This window comes from Hetaerina americana, unplaced genomic scaffold (assembly GCF_022747635.1).
Source record: "Hetaerina americana unplaced genomic scaffold, ioHetAmer1.1.p SCAF_4, whole genome shotgun sequence".
In the NCBI taxonomy this organism is placed as follows: Eukaryota; Metazoa; Arthropoda; class Insecta; order Odonata; family Calopterygidae; genus Hetaerina; species Hetaerina americana.
The window spans coordinates 57585352-57606232 of NW_027286985.1; the positions used below are offsets into that span (position 1 = coordinate 57585352).

General features: G+C 37.0%; 1 protein-coding gene across 1 annotated transcript; it reads left to right on the top strand.

The window, feature by feature from the left end:
* The first annotated feature begins 119 nt into the window (after positions 1-119).
* LOC139691922 (uncharacterized) lies at positions 120-16853 on the top strand. The gene is made up of 11 exons (XM_071589870.1): positions 120-327; positions 410-547; positions 2208-2541; positions 5119-5286; positions 7833-8028; positions 11857-11982; positions 14347-14446; positions 15359-15498; positions 15590-15802; positions 15890-16002; positions 16089-16853. Exons 1-11 carry the CDS (start codon positions 234-236, stop codon positions 16756-16758), a joined length of 2292 nt encoding a protein of 763 aa, XP_071445971.1. The 5' UTR covers positions 120-233; the 3' UTR covers positions 16759-16853.
* Positions 16854-20881: the final 4028 nt, after the last annotated feature.

A 20881-nucleotide genomic window follows, 5' to 3' on the forward strand; every position in this document is an offset into this window, starting at 1 on the left:
CTAAATCACTAAAACGCTCCCAAATCAAATAAATTGTTTTTCTATATTCTTTTGTCCATGCAGAGTCATCTATATTATAACGTATTCATTCAATATTTACAGTCAATTGTTATAGAGCGCATGGCATGTGGGAAGTGTGTTCAAATTTTGTGATGTGTAAAGGAATAGCAGCTGTGCGATAGTTTTGTAAAATAAATAGGTTGTTGTCAGACTAATATCCGTTGAAATAAACGATGGGTCGCAAGGCTGGATTCACTGAAAAGGTTAAGAAGGGCCCTGGAAGGAAATCAAAGAAACAGAAAGATCCAGTGTTTCCAGAGCATCTTCGTTAGTACTTTTGAAATTCACTCTCATTTTGAGGATTACATTTCGAGCTAATATAACTAACATATTTTCATTGACACAACAGAATCTGGAATCGCCAAGAAATTAAGTCATAAGCAAAAGCAACGAGCTGCAAAGAGAGCAAAAAAACGTGTTGAAGCTGAGGAATCGAAGAAAAAACGGCAGGAAATAAAGAAGAATAATCAGAACGAAACATCCCAAGGTATGAGTTAAAGTTTGATGTATGGTTTAATTGAAGATATTAAGGCTTGAGCTGATGTGTGTTATATGATGGTTAGATAAAGTTGTGTAATTTAATTACTTTTCTAAACCCCTGAGTCATATTTGTGTTTATTCTGCAAAAAGTGCTACTTCGTCGGAGTAATGGCACTGTATCTTCAATTATTTAAGTATCAACTGTACACATTGATGACTTCCGACTGTCTAAATTTTAGTAAAAAGGGCGTGTGGCGGTGGGGTGTTAAGTCACTACCTGTAAAAGGGAACAAATCCACATCAAAATTCACGCATCCATGCAAACCTATACCCGCAGCGGCGTATACATTCATGCGAAAATCCTGTCAACTTTTATCGCATGCCAATACATACGTATACTATCAACTGACAAAAAATTGAACTTAAGGGATGCAGTAAAAAATTTATCCAATGACGTGCTAGCTAGAATGTGACAAATGGGAAGCGAAATTTTAATACCACATGGTCATGCAACATACTACGGTCTCCTCACCCAAGGACACCGTGAGGGAATATGACCTAGCGCTGCAGTTAGCGAGAGGGTCCCCCCTCGGAGAGAGACAAGGAATGGAAGGGGAATCTTGAAAACCGACGAGGCAGAGCAAGCAATACTGTAAAAAGCAGCTCATTATTTAATGACATTATAATGCGGCCATGGGGAAACGGTTTTGACAATGAAATACACGAGGTCTCTTTATAAGGCATCTATAAGTGCATGCAATTGAGTATAACTAATTTTTCTCAAGGCGCTGAGGGTGGCAAGCAGAATTTTCGCTATCTATAACCCGAATGTTGTCCCGTGGGAAGGAGGAGTCCTTGAGTCTGCTAGTTCTGGCAGATATTTCCCGAATTTTATATACATGATCAAAGCGACCACTGTGTATTGGAAAGAGAATAATTTTCGAGACCTGGGTGCTAGTAGTAGTAGTATATAGGGGAGGTGATCGACAGCTAAGGTCATTGGGCCATTAGGGTAATGACGCCACCGGAATTCGAACCCTAGGTGGGAAGTTAGTACAATAGCCACCACACCATCTTGATCCCCAACCTCGGTGCTGTAAATTGTGGATCTATGTATATTTAGTTAGTTCAACCTGGCATTGAATCGTCTTTCTTCCAATGATGAAACGACCTGTCGATCTCATCTGCCAATTTGGATGCTCCTCATTTGATTTTAACTTCCATGCATCAGTGCATTGGGTGCTTACCTGTCAGTTCACTTCTCACATTAAACCTCCCTACTCTCTGGATAGTTAGAATTCCTGTAATGTTACTACCATTTGTGCGATATTCTCTTTCAGCGGTCCTCCTCATATTAATCACTCTGCTCTTTTGAATGCAAGTTGGTTTGAAACGTATTCTAGTAAAGAGTATATTTGTTCCAATAGTCACCCTTCTCAAATGTTTGGATTGCGGAATTTGCGGTGCTTTCAATATAATCTTAATCACATATTGGAAACAGCAAACATTAGGTTTTCATTCGAAGAAGTTAGTATGTTTGGAAATCTCATAATTTTCACTTTATGGTCTCCCAACTCTTAAGGTATCTAAGCTGTAAAACTCAAGGAGATCTAAACTCTTGAGTCTATGGGATTGTTAAGTAATTATTATTATTTATTTTTTTATAGAGGGAAGTGACGAGAATAATTCCGAAGATGAGGGCAAAACAGTTGCAAACTTCTCGGATGAAAATAAGTCATGGTTGTTTCCAGCAAAGAAAAAAAATATAAATGTCAAATCTAAGCATGTCCAGAAAAAAGTTCCAAGTTCAGATTCAGAAGATGATTGTCATGTAGGGAAGTTGGATGACTTAGAGGATGACAGTGATCCTGAAGATGATTATGGTGCTGATTCAGATGATGACGACACCGAAGATGAGGAGGAAAAACAGGAAGACGAAGAGGATTTACTCCCTATTGAAAAGGCTGCCAAAAAATTAAAAAAGAAGCAGAAAAAGGAGAGGTAAGGAAAGACTTGAACAACTTTTCAAATTAATTCAATAATAAACGTGGAGCCTAATTTTTACCTATAGTTCATTAGCTACTGTACTAGGTTCAAGGTGTAGTTTGTCACTTCAATTATCCTGTAAAACTTCACAGTAATTTGTTTGGGGGCAAATTGTAAACTTAAATATTGCAAAACTCATTCATTATTGCCTTCAAGTTCAATGTTAATTTATGTATATTTTCTACTTTATTCATTTGTTGATTGCCTCTTTATGCCTTGTTATTTACAGAGTTTATTAGGGCTTAAATCTCTCTCCCTTATTGATTCATTCCCATTTATACTGTGTTACTTAAGACTGGCAAAACAAGTCCTTTGAGGATATGCTCCTCAGTGGGCAGCTACTCAAAAGTAAATGGGTTAAATTATTAATAATGGAGGATGGTATTTAGTTCAGAAGGATAATGCTTGGATCTGGGAGGTACAGGTTAATTAGGGCCACATGTCCAGGGATGTTAGAAAAGGCATCACCTCATTTTCAGATATGCAGGAACAACTAAATCTGGAGACTCTGTACGGCCAACCAAACAAAGATTAACAGAGGCTCATGGAACCCAATAATTAATATTTACGGCACAAACCTAGGAAGGTCACTTTTGTTTAGAATTATAAGTTTGGTTACAATGGCTGTTTTTTCTCTTTCTGTGAAGAAATACAGAATTGCTAGAACTTCACAATGTCTAAATGATATACCTCGACTGAAATTTGAATGATTATTATTCTGCGCACTTCATTGCACATTAGTGGGTGATGCCATCAAAGTAACCGTTGTGATATATCCTGCCGTTTTTTATGTATGGGATTATTTTTAAGGGTTAAAATAGGTGGCAGGGTTAGCATATTGGATGGATTGCTCAGCTTATGATCAGGTGGGCCAAGGTCTAATCCACTCTACTGTCTTTTGAGACCCAATTATGTTTCATCCAAGGTGTTTTTATTTTGTTGCCTGACATTTCTGGGTCTGGAAACCTGGGAAACTGCTGATGGCTGAGAAATCCCAGCTTTCCACATCTTCACTTAAAACAGTGAAGTCTGAGCCTTGTACATATTGCCCACCATCACCCCTATGAGATATAATTTCTCAGTAGAATTCAGTATGAAGTAAGCTCTTTTTTCACCCGTGTTCTAAACTGTGGGTTGTTTACTTTGATTTGGTTTGTTTGAAGGTTTTGAGCAGGACGAATGTAGCTCCCACTGGGGAATTATCTCCAGTCTATTAAATTACAATGCTGGTGGGGATTGGGATGGTGCGGTGGCTAACACACAGGCTTCTCTCTGTGAGGGCCCGGGCTCAAATCCTGGAGGCACAAGATTTTTTTCAGTTGTATGACGATCCCTACTTGAGGTGCTTTGTGGAGAGCACTTTGAGTAAGTACGGCATCCGTCAGATAGGACGTTAAGCTGCAGACCCCTTGGCACCTTTCGACAAGAGTAGGCTAATGCCAATGCCAGGTTACTCTCCACCCTTCCTTTCCCATTCATCCTTAATGGCGCAAATGATCTTTACTGTCGGTCGCCTCCCTTAAAACTACTATTACTGCAATGCTGATTGAAATATCACATTCACCAAGGTCTTGCATGTATCTTGGAATGATCAGTCATTTGTCCCCCTGGCTATCACATTCACTCCCTTTCACTAAAAATGTTTGCATCCTAATCCTTCTTTGTAGTTGCAGAGATTTTTATAAATCACTCTGTGTACTTGGATAAGTCAGTGCAATGAAAGTCAGTACAGTACAGAGATAGAATTCTACTGTTTTAAATGTCTATCTAATGATGTAGAATGTACTCATAGTTCCACCAGCATTCAAAGTGTTTTGATGCACTTCAGTTCACTTTTATCAGAAACTGTAATTTTTCTGAGAAGGTTACTCTCCACAATGAATCCAATTTAGTCTCATCTAAATCCTTGTACTGCCATAAAAATATTTCAGTCAAACTCTCTTTACCTGCTGAAAAATACCGTAATACATACTGTATTTGTGGCTGGGATTATTGTGTCAAGTGCTATTAAAGCTTTGTTGTGTGTCACATCATCTGGTATTTATATTGAAATCCATAGTTGAAGTTTATAATAATTTAACTTTTGGTGTTAACATTAGGAAATATTTTATCCTTCACTGACCCAATGGTAGTGAAATTTTTTAAGTATATGAACTTCCAATTTTAATTTAGTACAGATTAATTCAACTTACTTGCAGTAATATTCTAGAGATGACAATGTTAATGTAATGGAATTGCTTCAATGGGCACCTTGGAGAAGTTTGCAAGAAAACTATTTCTTCTACCTTAGGACCATTCTAATATGGACATGGGGAAAAGTAGTTCCCTACCCACTGGCATACTTTCCTTTTGTGCCTATGCTTTTATGCAGACTTCTTACTCTAGAACCTTATTAATGCTTTCTCTATGATGTTCTTCAAATTATATCTACATTTAATGAACAATCCACCATTCATGTTGGTCATTGTGTGCATTTCAGAGCTTGAAAATATTATATGCGCTTATGTGTTATTTTGTTTCCTCTTTCCACAGTAAATTGGCAGAAAAAGAACTTCAGCTAAATGTGGGGAACCAGGAGGTGTTCATTTTTCCAACAGAGGAAGAGAACTCAAAATCACTTAGCCTTACAGACGTACATCAGCGTATTAAAGACATAATAATTGTATTGTCTGATTTCAAAAGACTTCGAGAAGAAGGGAGGTGAGTTGAAAGGAATCACCTATTTCTGTTGATGCTAAGGGATAAATGGGTAAAACTAGTAGAGCTAGATAAATAAAATCTGAATGAAAAATGTGTGAAAACATGGTTAGTTAAATCATTAAAAGGGGGAATACCAAGTTTCCTCAAAATCTGAAGTGATGCATGGTAAAAAAAAATATGATTGAACTGGTGTGAAAGGACTCCTCTCCTACTTGATAGTCACCTTTCCTAGTCAAAGTGGCCTTCCTCAAGCAAACTAAGTATGGGATAAGAAAGTCTGGTGACGAAACGTAAAGGCGATCCCTGTCAAATCCAGCTCAACTAATATTTAGTAGTCATGTATGAGGGGTATTATTACCTTTTAATTATTAAAAAAATTGTCAGGATAGAAATTTCATTTTTATTGGTTACTCTGAAGACATCTCTGCATAGTCACCATCCAGAGTAGTACATTTTTCTCTGCATTTCTTGACCTTTCAATTCATCCATCTTGGCCTTAATAGAATATTTCAGCAGATTACATTGGAAACCATTGTTCCACCTCTTAAATGATGTCATTTATGTTGTCAAATGTCAGATTTGGCAGTGGATTCTTGAGCTCAGGGGATAAGAAGTAGCCACTTGTGTCCTGGTTGGGAGAATAGGGGGATGTGTTTACACTTTAAAGCCACATCACTTTGCTTGCTGGCCACGATTGCAAGCTTTACTGTGAATGTTCCTGGAAAGGAGTCAGTAGTTGTGGAACCCAGTGTGCAGACATCTATGACATGTGTAGTTCTTAGTGAATAATTTTTCGTACACTGCTGTAGCTAAGACCAGTCTCCTTCATGTTCATTTAGATGGTTGCTCTTCTGTCTGATATAATACAAGTCCTCTACTCTCTGCACTGAGGCTGCATCGCCCCTGAGTGATGATCTTCCACTTCTTGGATCTTGTGTAAGGGAATGTGGCCAGTTTGAAAATTCCTTTTCCACCTCACAGCTGTGTCCTCTAACAAGCTAGCATTTTTATAAATAGCCATTATTTCATCCTGGATTTGCTGAGCTCTGTAACCTTTCAGATGACTGAACTTAATTACCAGCAAGTAAATATCTTCTCCTTATTGCAGGTTATTTCAACCTACGGTTTACTGAAACAAAACAAATCAACATGAATAGCTGTAATTTACATGATTATGTGCATAAGAATCAATCAGTTTGCAGGATTAATTTAATCCAAATATCTTCTCAGTAATAATTACTTAAAATAATACCCCCACATAGTGGTAATACTGCTGTGATGTCATTATTTACTACTCAAAGAGTTGCCATTTAGAAGTTGATGCACTTAAATGTAACACAACATGCAAGCAGTACCACATAACAATATCAACAAGGAAATGTATAACAGCATCTGAAGTACTACAATGCTACAAAATTGATGTTGAATTTCAGCTAATATGACAAGTTCTACAGTGCACATACGTGGGCATAAACAACAATAATTTGCAAATTTGGCTCCTTGAAACACAATGTAAAATAAAAGTCAACCATTTTTTATTTTTCTTATCTTGGCATAGTTACATGCTGAGAAAAATACTTGTCAGATACTAAATGCACAAGGTTCTAATATACCTCGAGTCATGAATAGTCTGTTTCTATTCATAGATTTTCATTGTTTGAGATATTGGTAAGATATGATCTTTTGACAAGCGTACTATATCTGGTATACTATATACATGTTCACTTCAAACACTCTTAATTTATCATAAGTTGACGTTAGCTGTTTTTATCAGAATATCATTTAAGGCTAGAAAAATATTGTATTCCAAATATCTTGTGATAAAATTTTTTTTGCATATTTTATGTAATATTACTGATATGCACATAATTGTTCATTAACTTTTGGGCTTATCTTCAAGATAATATATTACATACAACTTGAATAAATGATACATTTTTCTGTTAGGGCTGTATAAATCACGTGCTCATCAGATTATAATTAATTGGTTAACTGGTATTTAATGTTCCCTAAAAACACTCTTTTCCCCCTCCGTGTATAGTACTCTATGGTTGGTATCCAATCCATCCATTTTACTGTTTTCATCCTTCTCCCCTACCCTATTTCAAAACCCTCTGATCTACTCCTTTCACCATGCTTCAACAACCTAGTTTCCAAGCTCTACTAAACCACACTTCACACCAAATTTTCCTCTAATCTTTTTTAACCTCCTTACTGATCATCAATGTCATCAATTTCCACCTTCTTGTGAAAGCATCTTTGCCTAACACAATTCTTATATCATGACTACTGTGACCGTCTTGGTCTGAGACACTTCCATGATGCCTAAACTGTTTTGCCTGTGCTAGTTTTGGCCCGCCTATTTTAATATTCAACTTTAGTTTCCTCTCCCAGGAACCTTCATTATTTTAAATTAGTTCTCATACCTGTTACACCATCTCTGTTGCTCATAAGATGAGAGAATGAATTTATTTCATGCTTTTAGGGTTTTTGTTTTTAACTAATATTCATTGGATAGTGATTTGATGATTTTTTTCCCTTTCCAGAAACCGAAGTGAATACACAGAATTGCTTTTGAAGGACTTGTGCCTTTACTATAGCTACAATGAATTTTTGATGGAAAAACTACTACAGATCTTCCCATTGTCTGAACTAATTGAATTCCTTGAAGCCAGTGAAGTTAACCGCCCAATGACTCTCAGAACAAATAGCCTCAAGTCAAGGAGGAGAGACCTTGCACAGGTTAGTATGTTACGTGGCAATAATTGTTTGTTCCTTATGAAATGTAATTGTAGTCATATTGAATGTTAGATATTATGGGAAAAGACTAAGTAGCAGTATTTCTACAGCCCCAGTTTTCATTAGCTATTCTCTTTTTTTTAGCTCTTTTAATGTATTGCTTAGATTTTTCATGGCCACTCAATGTGTCCCTCCTTTTGCACAAAAATGTGCAGTGCTGTATTGTTGCTTCTGAATTTTTATTATTCCTTTCCAAGTCCATGCCTTTGATCCTTTGAGTGTCATAATCCTCACAAATGGTCACTTAAGTTTTTTTGTAGATCTTTCTCCTTTGTCCTTTCAATATTTACCTTCTCATAATGTATTCCTTCAAATCTGAGTTCTTCTTCACTTATTATCTTTAAGCTTCTATTCCAAGTTCTCTTCCTTCTCAACTAGATTTATTAGATGTATGAAACTAAATATCTCCTTATTTTAATACCTCTCAATAATGCAGCATATACTAGGGTAAGGTGAAAACTTCTCACTCTGACACTGATACAGCATTCCAATCAGCAAAATTTATGATTTCTACCTGGGTGCCCGTGTCATTAGTTCATAAGACAAGTTTCAACTTGTTCTCTCAAGTAGTTTGTTTACACGTATCATTACAGTAGATGTCTTTCCTGTTTTTCGTTATAATGGAGAAACTGGAATTCTGTGCAGTCATAAAATTCTTTGTTTTGGATGGAATAACCCCTAAGAAAATTCATCTGAAATTGAAAAAAGTGTACATGGACTCTGCTCCTTTAATGTCTTGTGTTAAAAAGTGGGCAGCTAAATTTAAACGTGGTCGCATATCCCTCAAAGATGACCCACGTGATAGATGGTCTAAAATTGCAAAGGCATCGGAAACCATCGAAAAGGTGCTCGATATTTTGTTGGATGATAGGCGAGTGAAGGTGAGTGAGATAGCTAAGGCCATGGGGAAATCAGAAGAAAGGGTGCAAAATTTTGCACAAGGAATTAGGGATGTGAAAGCTCTGTGCAAGGTGGGTGCCATGATTGCTGAATGCTGATTGAAAGTAAATGCTCGAACGATTTTCACAGCAATGTTTGGACCAATGCAAGAGGGAACCGACTGATTTTGTGCAGTGATGTTACTATAGTTGAGACATGGGTTCACTACTACATGCAAGAAATGAAACAGCAGTCAAAGCAGTGGGTGGAAGCTGGTGGTTCAGCACCAAAGAAAGTAAAGTTGATGGCATCTGCCAGAAAGTTCATTGCCAGTATGCTTTGGGATGCAAAAGGGACCCTGTTAATTGATTTCCTTGAGAAAGGCAGAAAAATTACAGGCAAATATTACTCCAACCTTCTTGACCAGCTGGATGCCAAAATTTGCAAGAAAAGCCCTTCCTTGAAGAAGGAAAAAAATCATCTTTCACCAGGACAAGGCACCTGCTCACAAAGGTGCATTGGTGATGGGAAAAACTATTGGATTTGCGTTAGGCTTTGCTAAGAGAGCCGTAGATAGATATTATATCAGCCTTCCAGGCTTCTAACTTCTGGGAAGGAATACTGTCTGGGAAAAATGTTGGACCAAGTGTGTTGAAGTCGAGGGAGATTATGTAGAAAAGTAAAATAATTTTTTAACAGAAAATTGCAGTCAGGCCGAGAACTTCTCATCTAACCCTCGTACCTACATTGGGTTCTATTCTGCATTCTAAAAGTTGAAAGTTTTATTTCAATTGATTTTCATGCTACAACCTTGAAGTCTTAGATCTAATTCAGTCAAAGAATACTGCAAGTGTTTTAATTTCTGTTTATGATAAATGAAGTGTAATGATAACTTCAAAACAGAGCTTGTTATTTTCTTTCCCACTTGCCGACATCATTTTATTTCCATTCCCTGCACTCATCTAACTGCCTCTTCCACCTGGAAGTAAAACAGTGATTCTGAGGGGTTGCTTCTGGAAAACAGAATCTATAATTATCTGAACGCCTATTATCATTGATGGTAGTCTACCAGTTAAGGTTTTACATGGGTTCAGAGACTAATGACATTAGTCTAAGGCTTACCGGCACTAATATACCCTACAACAAACCTTCTTACATTCTGCATACATTGTATGTAACCCTCTTTATTCTATCCAACAGACCTCTCCTTGTCCTGCCCTTTCTGCATTTTCTGTAAATAGACTGCAGAAACATCATCTTTCCAAGTTAAGATTGGTAGTTTTGAATAAGCTAATGTTTACAATAGAGTAAAATGTGATGTGAGATAGTGAGGGCAATCAAATTAAAATTTGTTTTGCCTGATAGTAGTGCAGTGGCTTAAAAGATATGGAAATTCTCAACTGAAGAACATTCATTCATGTAAGTGCATTATAAAGGTACATTTTGGTAATTGTTCTCATTGATGTCTATGTAGAAGAAAAAAGTGATATTTTTGTCACTTGGGCTTAATCTGCCTTTTATTGCTTTCCCAATAGCTGGCATATGGCATTCCCAAGATAATTCCCTTCAGTGTCTCCACTTACTAGTCACATGTCTTTTGAAGTAAGTCATGATTATCCATCTCTCAGCACTGTCAGACAAGTGCATGCTACGGTATTGGGACATTGTTAATTTCATCCGTTCAGTCAATTACTTAAATCGTTCTTTAAAACCCTCAATGGCCCATGTCTGACTTGGATTTTCCACCTCCATGCAAGTTGTGGGTATTATTCTTTTGTTTGAATCTCATAGCTCTTTTTTGTCATAAGTCACGCATATAACACAAAGCATAACACTGAAAAATATGAAGTGAATCTTCTCATGTAAGAAAATCTTAAATGTATAATAGAGTATACCTCTCTTTGTGTATGCTATTTGCAAATGTTCCCACTTCTGTTTGATTTTCAATGTTTTTATTTTGACCTTTTAAATGATAGTGATCAATATCACTAGGGCCGTTCATCAGCCAGTTTGTTATTATAATTTATTGAAAAAAGCCATTCAACATAAAAATATGATGTTTTGCACAATCCAGATTACAGCAGCCAGTAAGACCAATTATCAGTTTAAAAATTGATAAATATGTGACCTATTAATAAAATGGAAGAAGGGACCTTTTGGTCTCAATTTTCCCCAAATTTAGATCTCTGTCTATTTCTTAATTCCAAATGTCTTAACAAAAATTAATGTTAATTTACCAATATAATATGAACAAAAATTTAACTTTATAAATGTAGCTGGGGAGAATTGTGATAGAAATTGGTTAATCATCTCCATAAAAGAAGATTAATCAATTAACTTAGATTTTATCTAAGTTAACTGGTTAATTTTATTTTATCCATAGGTTTTGGACATAAATTTGAGCAATAAAGTAATTGGCAATTATGAGAATTCCATGTTGTTTTATTTTTTGGAAGGTTTGGCTATGGCATGTGTTTTTTACTGTTGTAGTCACTCATTGTGCCAGGGCACCCCATTTAAATGACTACAAACTCAACACCCCTCTCTTATTCTTCTACCATAGAACTCTAGCGTGGTCATGCAAGGCAGCTTATTTGTTTCCTTTGAGTATAAAGTCATCCACTTGGGAAGTAGAACTCAAGCGTAGTCATGGTTGACCACGCTAGAGTTCTACTTCCGAAGTGGATGATTTTATACACAAAGGAAACAAATAAGCTGCCTTGAATTTGTTCATGGTAAGTAATTACTTAAATATAATCAGGCAAGTTTTCCTTTATGCAGTAAAGATAGAGTATCTGTAGGTACATCCTATGTGAACTCCATTTTAGTGATCTTGGCCTTTTTGAGCTCATTTTCAAGTTTTTGTGATAAAATATTCGCTTTTTGTTTTAGGCTTTGATAAACCGGGGAACTAATTTGGATCTAATAACATGGTCAAAAGTTGGTCTGGTCGTGTATTCTTCTCAAGTTCCTGTTGGTGCTACTCCAGAATATCTGGCTGGTCATTATCTCATTCAGGTAAGTTTTTCAAATGTAGATACATACACGAGTTTAAAGTGAGACTATCATAATGTCTTCTTAAAAATGTAATATTAGTAATGTGATACATGGAAGTGAAGACCACATTGTGTAAGAGGAAAGTGACAACCCCAATGAAAAGAAACTGCTGAAACGATCTAGCAACAGGAATGTCAAATTTCTAGGATTTTATGATGAATAAGCATTGGTGTATGTGTAGCTGCTAATTTTTTAATTTGACAATTCAATTCTCTTCATATACCACACCAAAATACATCGATCATTTTCTGTATGAATGAAGTATTTTTCATTAATTCCTACCTGAAAATCTGCATCGTATGGGTCAGGAAATAAAGGAATATGTTAATTACTAATGTGATTTTGTGTCATTAAAAAGTTTGAAAAATATTTAAAACAAGGTGAAGATAATGCCTCTTTAGTTGGATTCTAGGAAATTAGTTGGAGTGATTTTTGTGTACTATTGATGCTAATTTTTTTATTTGTATAATTCTGAGATGGACATCTGTCTCTCTTCAATTGAAATGGTTGTTTTGCTGTATAAAGCAAAAAAATTGAGCTGTACCATTTAACAACATGATGGGAGTTGTTATATAGTATAGTGTCATCATTTCAAAATTTAAGGCTCAGAAAAAACTTAGAAGAGCAAAATAAACAAACTTGCAAAAATGTCATATAATTCCATATTTGGTCAAAAAAATTGCGGTCCCAATTTATATATCCTTCAAATCCTTGACTATTTAATGTGGAAACTTCATAAATCAATCGCTTTCCCTTTGCTTTGGAATTAAACTTTCTTTGTGAGTATTTAGGAACAGTTTAAAAAAAATTTTTGGTTAGCCATAGGCTTCCATCCTCTGAGCCAAACTCACCACTATTGCCTCTAATGAGTTAATATGATGTATCTCAATGTGACAGGGTGGTCATGTAGCATAAGTGATTATTCATTGCAGCCAAAAAAAAATGTGACATCTGGTCGATAAATTTGGAATTTTAATGGCTTTAAGATTTTGAATGGTTGAACAATTAAATGAAAGAATTGGGCGAGCTACAAACACAATCAGTTAAATTAATATTCATTTTTGGTAGCCTACCATTTAAGGTAGGTTTTGGGAAGATGCAAATTTAACACCCGTACATTTCTTAGTCTCTCCCAAAAGAGAACCTGACCCCATGCTACAATAAATCCTCCTTCAATTCCGAGCTGTCTACTTCCCTTCAACATGTCTAATCTTTTTATGTCTTCCTTGCATTCCTAATATTCTTCCCTCTTGTGCAATCTTCAACATTCCATCACCGATTAATACAGCCTCAATCCATTCTTCCTAGCTCCTTTGGATTTCTCCCGACAATCCTCTCTCTCCTTCACCTCATCATGCTAGAATGGCCAAGTTTCCAAGCCCTACAAAACAAAGCTGTGGATCTAAGTTTTCACTGAACCTTTTGTTTACATCTGTATTCAGCATCCCTTTCTTCTACTCCCTCAATCTTGTGTAAACTTCTTTGCCTAATGCAGGTCTTCATCTAATGTTCCGACTACTTTGGCTGTCTTGGTCTAAAACACTTACCAGTTCGGTAAACTGTTCTACCTATTTTCTGTGAATTATTTATTTCCTCCTCCAATTGTAACGTTGAACTTAGCCTTCCTCTTCCTCGAAAATTCATCACCTTTGTGTTGTTTACATGAACCTTCATCCCTTACCATTGCACTGACTTTCCAATGCACTCAGCAATGCTTCCAGTCCGTTGGCTGACTGACAAACTAAAACTTGATCATCCGCATGCTTATCTAATTTTTTTTAATTCCCCTTTAACTTTTTATTCTTATGTATAGTTCTTCCTGTGCCTCTTTTACTCTTTTCTCCACTTATACTTTGAAAAGCATGGGTGATAATGGCCCTGTATGGCCCATCTTTTTAACACTGCCCGTACTCCATTTGCCACTTTAATGTGAGTAGTCTGAGAAACGTGGAGGTTGTTGTTAATTTGCCTATCCCTCCAGTCTAATCCTGTTTTCTGCAAAAATCAATGCTAATTATTGCTATTAAATTACCTATCGTCATACTATACAAATACCATAATTTCAGGTTACTCCAAGAAACCTTGGAAACTAGGACTTATGTGCTTAAATGAGTGTGAATAACACTTGAGTTTGAATCATTAATTGAGTGACCACCCTCTGTAACAGATGGAATAGAGTAGTTTCTTCTAAAGATTAATGTTATTAAAGTGGATGTATAATCATAATAGAGTTTATTCATCCATAATGTGATTTTATATTCTTTAATATAAGTTAGTTGAACATTTTTTATCAATTGTTTATTCAATTTCATTATGATTTTTAAGGGTGCTTCAAGTTTTCTGCCGGTAATGGCCCTTGCACCTCAGGAAAATGAAAAAGTATTGGACATGTGTGCAGCTCCTGGTGGAAAAGCTTCTCATATAGGTGATTACTTACTTGGTTTTTTTATTTATAGGTTTTATGTTATTGAAAGATTCGTTTACCTGATTAGTAATGAGATTTTCCTCCATTGGTGTGGTTGGTGAAATAATTTTTCAAGAGCTATCCTGATCCCTACTGGTGTTCTATAAGTAGAGCACTCCAAGTAAAGAATTCTGTAAAATGAGACATCAATCTGTGTACCCCTTGGTGCATTAATGGAAAGAATCATTACTGTAGAACTAGTATTCAGGATTCTTTGTTCATTCATTTTTGACCATGCAAACCCACACTCTGCTGTATGCATTGCTGGGAAGATACAGAAACTCCAAATAAAAAGTTTATGATCACTCCTCATTGAGCCTAGACCTTGCTACTAGTTACTTGTGCATCTACCTTACCCTCATGTTATAGCCTAATTCACAGTAATTGAAGTAGACTGATCAATAAATACGGCAGCACTACATGTAGGAATGCAGTTGATTATTATGCACAGGGTTTCAAAACAGTGATTAGGAAGTAGTGGTGCCTACCCAAAAAAATAAAGCAGACATGTGCAAATTTTTAGCCCTCCATTATATTTTTACTCTTAGCTGTTAAGAGTAAAATAAGAGAAAAGCAGTTTGAAAAGTGTGTAGTGTTCTTTGTTTTTCGTTTTTGCAACATTGTTTAATATATTTAACTTCAGCAGTGCAAAAATGTTTGCCGTTGATTAAATGGTCTCCATTACATTGTATACACACCAGTATAAACTTGTGATGAATTCATGAAAAAAGGGGCCATGAGAGTAAAAGAAATGTGAGGCAAGCTCCTTGGTTGCTATTGCTAAGAACTTTTTGTTTTAGAATTATGATTATTTATTGTCCATTATACATTATATTAGTAAACCTTATTAACTTTAAAATTTTCAAATTGCAGCTGCAATAATGAAAAACACTGGTGTGCTATTAGCTAATGATGCTAAATCTGATAGAACTAAAGCTATCATAGGTAATTTTCATCGTTTGGGTGTTGTCAACTCAGTCATTTCCTGTATGGATGGCAGAAAGCTTCCAACGGTAAGATTTTTCATTCTTTAATTTTTTAACATTTCGTGATGTTATGTGGTTGAATTTGCTTGACCTAAATCCATATTTTTTTGTATTTCAGGTGATGAAGGGATTTGATAGGGTTCTTCTTGATGCACCATGTTCAGGTACAGGAATTGTAGCAAAAGACCCCAGTGTGAAAATGAGCAAAGATGACTCAAGCATTATGAGATGCTGCACTTTACAGAAAGAACTTATATTGGCTGCAATTGATTGCCTGAATTCTAGTTCATCAACTGGGGGATATCTGGTCTATTCAACCTGTTCAATTTTGGTGAGTTCAATTTCTATTGAATTTTTGGGAAGCTGTTATACCAAATGCTATTGTTTGTCATTTAAAAATTATGTTCATGATTTTTAGCCAGAAGAAAATGAGTTGGTAATAAACTATGCTCTCAAAAAGAGAGATGTTAAACTTGTCCCAACTGGACTGGATTTTGGAACGCCTGGGTTTAAAAACTTTCGACAGCACAGGTATGTGATTGTGGCACGGATAGATGTAGATCCAGAATTAGATTTCCTCACTTTTGTGTGTTCTACAAAATTTTCTTTCATTGCAGGTTTCATTCCTCAATGGAGCTCACTCGCAGATATTACCCTCATACCCATAACTTGGATGGGTTCTTTGTGGCGAAGTTGAAAAAATTTTCAAATTTGATCCCCAAGCATAATCATGTAAATGATGAAGAGGAAATGGAAGAGGATGACACTGGTGAAATAGTTGAATCCAAAGTCTCGAAAATTTCAGAGGTTCAAGTGTCAGAAACATCTCCTGTGGTCAAGAAAAAATTAAAGGTAGCCAAGGCAAGTACAGTAAAACCAGTGGATGAGCTGATGAATACACCTTCACCTGTCAAGAAAGTAAAGAAGTCAGAAGGGATAATAGTGAGAAAGAAATATAAGAGTATTTCGATGGACAAAATAAAAGCCCATCTGGAATCTGGTGAAGTTGTAAAACCTTCTAAAAATGTGAAAACGAAGGCTTTGAAGAAAACCGTCAATGGTGAAAAGTTAGAGAATGAGCAGTCCGTGAAACAAATGAAACCAGGTAGTAGTGATGCTGAAGGTTCAGATGATGGTGAAGTTATACCAAAACTTAAAAAAGTGAAAGCATCAAAGATGTTAGAAGGTGTTAAAAGTAAAACAGTCACAAGAACTCCCATTAAATTCAGTAAAATGTCTAATTTATCCAAAAAGGTAAGTAAGATAAAAAAACCAATGAAGAGATGAGGTTTTGATGGTTTTAATGACTCAATTCATAAACAGAGGGAAGAAAACTGTTTAAGGGATTGTATAAATATATGAATTGGACTCTTGCTGATTGATGTTAATTAATTGTATTATTGATAACTCTCCAATATTCCTATCATTGATTACCAGGTGATTAGCGAAATGTGGTTAAGATTTCAACCTTCTTATTTGTTGAGTCAAAAATTCATATTTCCAGATTTGCCAAAATCCATCAGTCCAGAATAGGTGGTCTTGATGAGGGTGTGTACTCATGCAATACTAAGCTCAATAGCATGTAAAATTCACTTTTCAGTCAATTCTTCTTTTTATGTGGTAGGAACAAAAAAGAATTGCATCAATCTAAGTAGCTGTCACCTGAACAATGGAATTAATGACAGGGCCATGTAATAAGAATGTTACGAAAAGAACCATTAACACTTTGATGTAGAGCATGGTTTTGTGCATCACATAGTAATTTTTAGTAGAATAATGCACGTTTTGTCCTAATGGCAAGGTGATTTGTAGATTAGAGGCTTTCGGAATGTGGGTATGTAAAAATTGAAATGGACAAAGAATAACAATCGAGGTGGTGCTAGGTGTAGTGGGGAAGGCACCAGACGGGCTTGTAGTTTGAAATCCAAAAGATGCAGGAAGGGTGGAGACTGCCCTACGCTGCGGGCTGCATGATCGACAGGCTACCTGAAAGGAAGGAATGGCCGTACGACATCAGATAGATTCCTTCAGTTCGGTTAACTTATGGGTTTAAAAAGACAGGGGGCCTTCCGGTATAAAAGAAGTGGAAGGAATGGAGTCTGAAAGCGGAGTCTTAAAGAATTGATCCGTTGACGGCCAAGTTCTAAATTGAACTCGGGGCTTAATTCGTCGGCAAACACCCAAATCGTAACCACCTCCACAACGTCACATCCCCTACAGGTCCCCGAGTTGCTTGAGTCGGGGCAAGTAGGATTGGGAAGAAGAAAGGCTGGCTTAGGCTGATGCTATCAGAAAAATATGAATCGTCTCATTTGAAGTGGATTTCCTCGGAAGGTGTTCAAGTTCGATTTCTTTTTTCAAAGTCAAGGGGAGAGCACCTAAATACATCATACTGCTTTCTCATACCATCAATTAACGCCAGTCTATTTTGCACTCCAAATTTTCATTTACAAACCTCTGTAATTTATATTCCTCGATAACTGTCCCCAATAATGATTCCATTTTTTTCTAGTCCATTTCTGTCGACAACTTTTGCAGCGATGAAATCGTAAGTTTTGGATTTTTGGGTTCTGCCGCGTTGTTCTCCAGCATATCCAAAACCTGTTTCCCTACATTCTCCTGTTTAATTAGCAAATCCTACGGTTATACAAAGAAAATGGAACTATTCCTTGTTTTGGCTTAGTGCGCATACCTACGAATGGCAATATGGAACTTTAAGAGGGAAACTCAACAATTGCAAGCTACATTTAAAAAAGAAGTGAAATTTCTAACAACAGCAGAATTTTTTTAAAAACTTAAAAGTAGGTCTTTTATTGCCAATATCCGTCTTTATTTGGGTTAAAAAACCATGAATATAATGAGAGTTATGCTCTAGATTTTCATTTTTTGTAAGGGTGTCATTCAAGAAAATAACTAATTTCACTGTTTATTTCAAAGTAGGGAAGAAATTAAGCATGGAACACTGAAGACGAAATGGTCCCAAACATGAACACGGGAGAATTTATGAAACACCCTGCCGACAGAATTCAATTCTTCCAAAAAAACCGGTTCTTAAAGGTAAATTTTTGTCAATGCTTACAGTGGGTGCTCACCATTTGGGAGGACTTTAGGGGTGATTGCTCGAATGGGAGCTAAAACGCCACTTGAAAGTAATGAGATAAGGAGTCAAGGGCGCGCAGGGGAGGGGCCCCACGGCGTGGTCTAATTGGAAATTGAATGTCGTAAGCAGAGCTGATTGGAGGTGGCGGCAGAAATCGCTTGGCTGGATGAGACGCGGATTAATTACTAGGGGGAATAGGAGGTGGGGAGCATTAGCATTTCGGGCATGCTGTCGCGATATGGGAGTGGTGGTGGGGAAAGTGAGGGAGAACGAAGCGAAGGGAGGGCGGCTTGGTTGGATATGGCCCCAAATATAACGCTCGAACGGAATTAAACTCTGAAAAAGGTCATGTTGTTCAGTCGCCGGGGAAACTAGAAAGCGTTTACGATAATGTCAGAAAAATACGACTGGTTGATTTTGTAGACCCATGAGACGACTATCAGTTTGTATTCCGAGATTGTACAGATAACGGGACGCACTTCATAAATTTTCACTGAAATTTAAAGTTAAATATAAGCAAATTACATGCACTTCTAGGGCTAAATTTGCGGTGAACCACTGGCATCAATAGGAAAATAAGATGATATTGTTTTTGGAGGAAACTTCAACCCCTCTCAAAATAAAATTATCGAAGAAAAGAACAAAGCCAGTTTTGTTTCGCGATCTTGCAAACCTAACTACTTTTTAATGTCAATTTCAACGGGAAAACTACACGTTCATCAAGCAGAATTTGTAAATCCAAACATGGAATTCACTGGAAAAACTAATTTTTAAACTAGGACGAATAAATAACTAAGAATGATGCTTAAGTTCCAGGTTTATCTCAAAACAAACGACGATAAATAACTAGGTGGTCTGCTGCATTGTTTTATGGAGAAAATGAATTTAAATGAAATACGCCCCTAAAATATAAGGTAAACACTATTCAATTGTTTCAGGCCCACCTTTGTGGATCATTAAATGAAGAACAGTGGGAATATACATTGTGTTCTTCATTTAATGAAGGTAAACACTCCCTGACGTCGAAAATGAAAAAAAAATGGAGAGAAACTTTTCTATGCAATGGAACCGACTCCTGAAGTGGCAGCAAAAAACATGTTTCCCTTTCGACATAAGTAGACCTCAAGCCGTTAAAAAGGAGACCAAAATGTGTGCTGCCATTGATATCGCATTAATGCCGAAATTTTGTCACGAATCGAATAAAACTGCCCAGAGGCATAAAAGCAATCGAGGGAGCAAGCCAGCCCTCTCGGTACCGACCGAAGTGGTTGGCATGGGGGAGAAGGGTAGGCGGGCGATGCGGTCAACGGAGGTGAGACATTTCTTTGAAACAAGAGATCATGGATCTTGAAGGGATGTAAAACGGGAATTGAGCTCCTCGCTATTATCCATCAATTAAGTCTTGCGAAGGTGCCCAGCAATCCCGGCCACTCTCCTTGCCGAACTAGGAAATCAAGCCTAAGGGGAGAAGCAATGAATGGGACATGCGTTTTGCGGTGCCCGGGGGAATGGAGGTAAGGTAACCTAGGGGAGCTAGTCTCTTATTCAATGCCATTAAATTAAAATTGGTTGACTATAGTAGAGGTAGATTCGGAGAGAGTGTTGACTGCGGTTATTGTATTCGCGTGAGAATGGAAGGGTTGCGATAGAAATGAGTGCATCTGACAAGTCTCTCTCACTTCCGAAACCTTATTTCGCTCCTTCAATTTGTTTTATCTATACTATTCTTATCCTCCTCGTGTGTATAGTATATCATGAAAGCGGAGCATCATCCCGAAGACCGTCTGACTAGAGAGAAGAAAATTTGCCTTCCCGAATGGACCATTGGACTTACATGATGACTGTCAGAGTTGGCTCAACCCCTGAGGATCAAAGATCGAAGAGACCGATACTGACCATCGGTAGAAGCGACGTGATACAAACTCACTTCATTGACGACTTCCCTCTTCCGTGACTAATCCCAACAGCAGGGAAAAGAGTACAGTAAGTCAATTCATTATTTTAAAGCACACAAGGAAAACTTCAAGTGGTAATTTAGACTCCTCGTCACATAATTTATGGAATCGATATGCCGTCTATATATTGCAACAAGGTCGCGGCAGTCCAGTGGGTAGAGCTTTGGACTGCTGATCGTAGTAGTAGTTTTGAGGGGAGGCGACCGACAGCTAAGGTCATTTGCGCCATAGGGGAAGGACAGGAAAGGATGAAGGGTGGAGAGAAACCCGGCGTCGGCATTAGCCTACTCTTTACGAAAGGCGCCAAGGGGTCCGCGGCTTAACGTCCCATCCGACGGACGGCGTACTCACTTAA

What these genes read in the sequence shown, in the direction of transcription:
- LOC139691922 (XM_071589870.1), top strand. Translation starts at nt 234, where the DNA reads ATGGGTCGCAAGGCTGGATTCACTGAAAAGGTTAAGAAGGGCCCTGGA. An exon ending in AGACTTCGAGAAGAAGGGAG is followed by an intron (nt 5,287 to 7,832) that starts GTGAGTTGAAAG and finishes TTCCCTTTCCAG; the next exon opens with AAACCGAAGTGAATACACAG. An exon ending in ATGGCAGAAAGCTTCCAACG is followed by an intron (nt 15,499 to 15,589) that starts GTAAGATTTTTC and finishes TTTGTATTTCAG; the next exon opens with GTGATGAAGGGATTTGATAG.